General features: G+C 58.2%; 1 protein-coding gene across 1 annotated transcript; it reads right to left on the minus strand.

The window, feature by feature from the left end:
• Positions 1 to 3,986: 3,986 nt before the first annotated feature.
• Positions 3,987 to 5,413, minus strand: FAM173A (family with sequence similarity 173, member A; the record flags this gene model as incomplete). Its single annotated transcript, XM_008946700.1, has 3 exons — positions 3,987 to 4,187; positions 4,728 to 4,778; positions 5,273 to 5,413. Coding segments are annotated over 3 exons (393 nt in total), but the record flags the coding sequence as incomplete, so codon positions are not given.
• Positions 5,414 to 5,760: the final 347 nt, after the last annotated feature.

The raw sequence follows: 5,760 nt of genomic DNA on the forward strand, positions 1-5,760 counted from the left end.
AGCCAGGAACATGCTGGGCACCTCCACGTCCTCCCACTGAGCAGAGACCTGTCTTTGATTTGCACCAAGATGCATTTATATAAAAAAAATCAAAGGATGGGAGACCTAAATCTGGAAGACTTCACTGCAGATCACTTCCTTGCTAGGGCACAGGGGGCTGGGAGATGTTGTGCCACGTGGAAGGGGCAGGGGCTGTGGTGAGGGGATGGTTTGAGGTTTACAGGGACACTCTTCTTCCTTTGCCCTCAGAAAAGACCAAAAGGAAGCTCTGCCTCCACGCTGCCTCCTGAGCAGTAAGTGCTGATTCTTTCTCAGCATCTTTGCAATTCTGAATTCCCTTTGCTTGCAGGGGGGGGGGGGCTTGAGGAGGGGGGTTTTTTTTGCTGCTTTACTCAGAGGGGGTAATAAGCAGGGGGAAAGTGAGCTGATGGGAAGCCACTGGAGGAGAAAAGCCAGCTGCTGACTTGGTCAGTTGGGCCTTGAGCCAAGAAAGCTCTTAAGCCCATGCTCGATTTAATGGTGTTTTCAGTCCCACTGATCTCTTTAGAAGCTGAACTTAAGCACACGCCCCAGCCCCGTGGTGGAGCCCAGCCTGTGAAACATCACCAGTTTGGGATGGTCTTGTTTCTCCTCCCTCCCAGTGCAGAAGCTGGGCTGGAACCCTGAGGTGACCCTGTACAAGCCCTTTAGCTGATCATTTTGGATGGGTCTCTTCCCCCTGCTCCGTTCTCCTGTTGCAACTCTACCAACTAGAGCTGGAGAGAGGTGGAACAAAGCCCAGGAGGCATCTGAGCTGGGGTTTTTCAGCCTTTTAAAATGGGGTAGCCTAGAAAACAGGTCGGGTTATTTCATTTCCTAGCTGCCAGCCCTGACGAGTGGGTTGGTGCCTGAGCCACAGGGCTCAGGGAAGAGCTTGAGCCTTATCCAGGCTCTGCCACGTTTTCCCCACAGCAGTCCTGGAATAGATGCATTAAATTGGGCAGAGTCACCACAGGAGCAAGACACAGAAAGCCCAGCACCTGAATTTTAGCCACGTTGTTGTTAAGCTTGGTTTTTTTAGCTGCCAGGAGACTCCACAAGCTCCCAGTGCTCCTCTTCTGTGTGCTGTGAAGGGTTTATCCCTGGAGTCCTCTGGTGTGTGGGTGTTGATGTGAACTCAGAGCAAACCCAGCCGGGGCCGTGGGGAGCCCCAGGTTGGCAGAAAGGCTGTGGCAGGGCACAAGGGGCATGAGGAAGAGTGTGGCCAGCAGGTCATAAGAGGTTCTGCTCCCCCTCTGCTCTGCCCCAGTGAGGCCACCTCTGGAGTACTGGGTCTAGTTCTGGGCTCCCCAGTTCAGGAGGGACAAGGAGCTACTGGAGAGAGTCCAGCAGAGGCTACAGAGATGCTGAGGGGCTGGAGCATCTCTGTGCAGGACAGGCTGAGAGCCCTGGGGCTGTGCAGCTGGAGAAGAGAAGACTCAGAGGGGATTTGCTGAGTGCTGAGCAAGAGCTAAAGGGCCCTGGGGGGCAAGAGGCTGGGGCCAGACTCTGGTCAGTGGTGCCCAGGGACAGGACAAGGGGCAACGGGCACCAGCTGGAACCCAGGAGGTGCCACCTGAGCAGGAGGAGAAACTTCTTTGGGGTGAGGGTGCAGAGCCTGGAGCAGCTGCCCAGAGAGGCTGTGGAGTCTCCTGCTCTGGAGAGATCCCAAACCCTCCTGGCTGTGACCCTGGGCACCCTGCTGTGGGTGAGCTGCTGGAGCAGGGGGGTTGGAGGAGATGATCCCCAGAGGTCCCTTCCAACCCCCCCCATGCTGTGACTGCCACGCCTGGGTGCAGGGATGGCACCACATGCCCTGGAAGAAGTCTGGGGCACCAGGAGAGTGGAGCTTTCGGGCTGGTGGGGCACAAATTGTGTCCAGCCCTTGAAGAGAGCTGTGGGACCTGTGGGTGGGCTGGATTTGAATGTCTGGGCACCACCAGAATCTTTCTCTCCCCTAGGCAGCTGGATGAGGAGGGCTGGGCAGAGCTCAGGAAGCAGCTCCAGGAGTTCACACACACCACCCAGGTAAAGGTCCAGACCAGCTCCTTTCAACAAAAGCTCATCCCTTACCCACGTGCCAGAGATGTTTTAAGCACCTAAATTGTGTGAATTGTGTGGGTCTTTGTGGCCAAAAGAAGGGAGATGCTGGGGCTGAGAGGCTGGAGCTGTGCCCCAGGGAGCAGGGCCACAAACTCCCAGTGGCAAGGTGTGGAAGTTGTGCCCAAGGGCCACATCTTGTGACCACCCTGCCAGTGGTCTGTGAAGCTTCTGGGGGGGGGAACTACTGGGAGTAAAAGGCTGCCCAGAGAGGCTGTGGAGTCTCCTGCTCTGGAGAGATCCCAAACCCTCCTGGCTGTGACCCTGGGCACCCTGCTGTGGGTGAGCTGCTGGAGCAGGGGGTTGGAGGAGGTGATCCCCCGAGGTCCCATCCTCTTCCCTCCCCATCTGACAGGGCTCCCCCTGTTCTCAGACTGTGTTTCTTTGCCCCTCCAGGAGGATTTGGAGAAGGAGAGAAGCCAGCTGCTGACCCGGGCAGTCGTGGCAGAAGAGCAGGTGTTGGAGCTGCAGGACTATGTAGATAAACACCTCACCAGGTGAGGTGCTGGGATCCTGCTTCACGTGGTCTCTGCTTTGTCCTCCAAGTTTCTCTCCCCCGATGACATGGCCATGCCCACCACGAGGTGACCTCACTGCTGCCTTCCCACCCCCACGCCGAGCAGGCAGCTGCCACCAGCCCCCTGGCTCCTCCTGGAGGTGCTCACCCAGCCAACAGAGGGGTTGCCTGAAATCACAAGGCTTCCAGCAGCTCCAGTCCTGTCCCCTTGGTTTGTCTCCCTGCTTTATCTCCCTGAAGGTGGGAGACCAGGAGAACAAGCAGGTCCTGTCTGGCAGAGCGATGGCCCAACTGCTGTCCCTGCCCTTGGGGCACCCCCACAGCTCATGGTGCTGGTACCATGACCTGGCAGAGCCTCCAAACTCCTCTTCCTCAGAAGTCTGTGCTCAGTACCTGCTGGGGCTCCGTTCCTGGCACAGCTCCTTGCTGGGCTGGTTCCTTCACCACCTCCCCATGTCCTCAGCACACAGCAAACCCCACGGAGGTTGAGGGGGACCCCTTGGGGTTGTGACAACGTGGCTGTGCTCCCCGGGTGCAGGTACAAGCAGGAGATCCTGGGGCTGAAGAAGCTGGTGGGCAGCCAGGGACCACGCGGCCCCGGGGGCACCCGTGCCCTGCCCAGGGCCAGGAGGATGGTCAGCCAGGACCCCTAGCTCCACCACGGCTCTGAGGAGCAGCACGAGGAGGATTTTAAAGGAAGGAGCTTCCCAGGATGTGGACTGGCCCAGGAGAGTATCCTGCAAAAAGATTTCTCCCGGGTCAGACCCAGACCAGAGCCCAAGGGGTAACTCTGCTCCTGCCTTTCCTTCTGCTGGAGGAGGTCAGGGCTGGTCCAAGCTACACTCTGGTCCAAGAGCTCAGACAAAGGGGATGAGCTGCTCTTTTAGGGTGGAAAAACCTCTTCCCTCTGTGTCTGAGTGGAGAAGGGAATGTTCCAGAAGACAGCAGGGCCAAAGTTGACCCTTCAGTGAGGGGAGCTGGACAAACTCCCTCCCAAGCCACCTCCGAGGGGCTGGTGGTGGAGCAAAGCCTGAAGGTGGGGAGATGTGGCTGCTCTGGCTCCAGGAGGCTCAAAGATGAACCCAAAGTCTCAAGGGAAGGACCAACCACGTGTTTATTTTGAAAAATGAACTAGAAATAAAGCAGCAAACGTGCAGAAAGAGGCACTGGAAGCTTAGCCCTTAAACCCTCTGGTAATTTCAGAATTTCTAGGTCTCATTTTCCCCTCCCTTGCTTCCCCCAACCTCCCCACTCTTTGGAAGGCCAAGGGACTGGCCACCCAGGAACAAGCCTGGCCCAGCAGCCCTCCTGGGCTGAGCCCAAGGCCTTGGGGGGGGGCTCTGACCCCCAGTTAAGGTTCCACGGGGTTGGGGGTGGACCCAGCTTCTCCCCGTGCTGCTCGTCGCACCTCCCTCATGTCATAGGCCCAGACCTGCTCCAGCCCCTGCCCCAGGGTGCTGCTGGGGCTCCAGGAGGGGAAGGGGAAGCGCCCGGCCACCACCCGGGCTCCATCAGGCAGTTCTGCCAGCAGCTTGGTGGCCAGGAGAGGCTTCTGGGGAGAGACAGAGAAGCCAGGGAGGTGGTCACGTAGAGGAGATGCCAGCAGGGACCACAGGGCACCTTCTGGGCATGGCCAGGGGGTCCCACGCTGGCAGCATCGACCACAGGCCCCTCCAAAATGTAGGGATGGGACCAGGAATAAGGGATAGGACAAGAGGAAATGGCCTCAAGCTGCCCCAGGGGAGGTTGAGGTTGTCCCTGGGGAACAATTTCTTGCCCTGGAGGGTTGCCCAGGGCTGTGCCAGGCTGCCCAGGGCAGTGGTGGAGTCCCCACCCCTGGAGGGGTTCCCAAGCTGTGGAGATGTGGGGTGAGGGACACGGGGCAGTGGGGACCTGGCAGGGCTGGGGGGTGGTTGGACTCCATGACTCTGTGATTCTGTAACTCCAAGTGGTGCTGAGCACCCAACTGCTCACAAGGCTGCCCAGCTGGCTTTGTTTTTTGAAGAGTCTTTGCTACCCACCCAGCTGAGCTCTGATAAAACCCTCCCCTGAGCACACTCAGAAGAAGTCAGGGTGCAAGGGACCAACTCACCACGCTGGGGGCCAGGAACACGATCACGTTGTGGCAGTCAGAAAGATCCACCTTAAAAAAGAAGGAGAAGGGGAATAAAAGAAGCACAAGGAACCATTCAAGTGGCTCAACCCCTCCCCACGTGATCTCCTGAACCTTGCAGGAAGCCAAAAATACCCCCCAAGACGTGGGACTAGGATGTCTTGGTGTGACAGCAGCACCTCTTGTGAAACACCCACCTCCAGCATCACCCCAGAACCACGTTTCCCTGCTGGGTTTTCTCCAGCCAGGCTGTGGGAACTTGATGCCAGCTTCAGCAGCACCTCTCTGAAGGTCAGCAGCACCCAAGACCTCTTCTCAAAGCTGTCCTGCTACCTTGAAAACCACCAGCCAGCCCCGGGTTGGTGTTCCCTTGGAAAGGAGGATGGATTTTCCACCTCCTGGGAGCAGCGTGGGGTGGAGAAGGAGGAAGCAACCAGCAGCCAAGCCTGGCTGGAGATCCACACCAAGCCCTAGCCCTGCTAAGGTCGGTGCTGAGCACAACCAGACCCTCAGGAGGTTGTTACCTTCCACAGATCTTCCTTCAGGAAGGAAACCTCCCCGTGGTAGCCAGCCCTCCAGGCCCGGTAGTGGGAGAGACACAGCAGCCAGGGGTTGAGCTCGTAGCCAACGGCTGGTCTGAGACCTTGCTTATGAGCCTCTACCACCTGCAGAGAGAGAGAAAGTGGCACCTCAGCTGGACCCCATGTTGAGTTTGGGGGGCAGGGGCTGGTGCCCAGCTCCAACCACTCCTTCCTGATGTCTCACGGGCAGGATGACCTCGGTCCAGACCAGCTAGGACCATGTAGGTTGGGCTAGGACCATCCACCTAGGGCTGGGTAGGGACTTCTAGGGCTGATGACCACCTAGGGCCTGTGTAGGACCACCTAGGACCTTCTAGGACCGACCACCTAGGGCTGGCTAAGACCATCCAGCTAGGGCTGGGTAGGGCCTTTTAGGAGTGATTACTACCTAAGGCTGGGTAGGACCATCTAGGGCTGCCTAGTGACCACCC

This window comes from Merops nubicus, unplaced genomic scaffold (genome assembly GCF_000691845.1).
Source record: "Merops nubicus isolate BGI_N331 unplaced genomic scaffold, ASM69184v1 scaffold49288, whole genome shotgun sequence".
Lineage (NCBI taxonomy): Eukaryota > Metazoa > Chordata > Aves > Coraciiformes > Meropidae > Merops > Merops nubicus.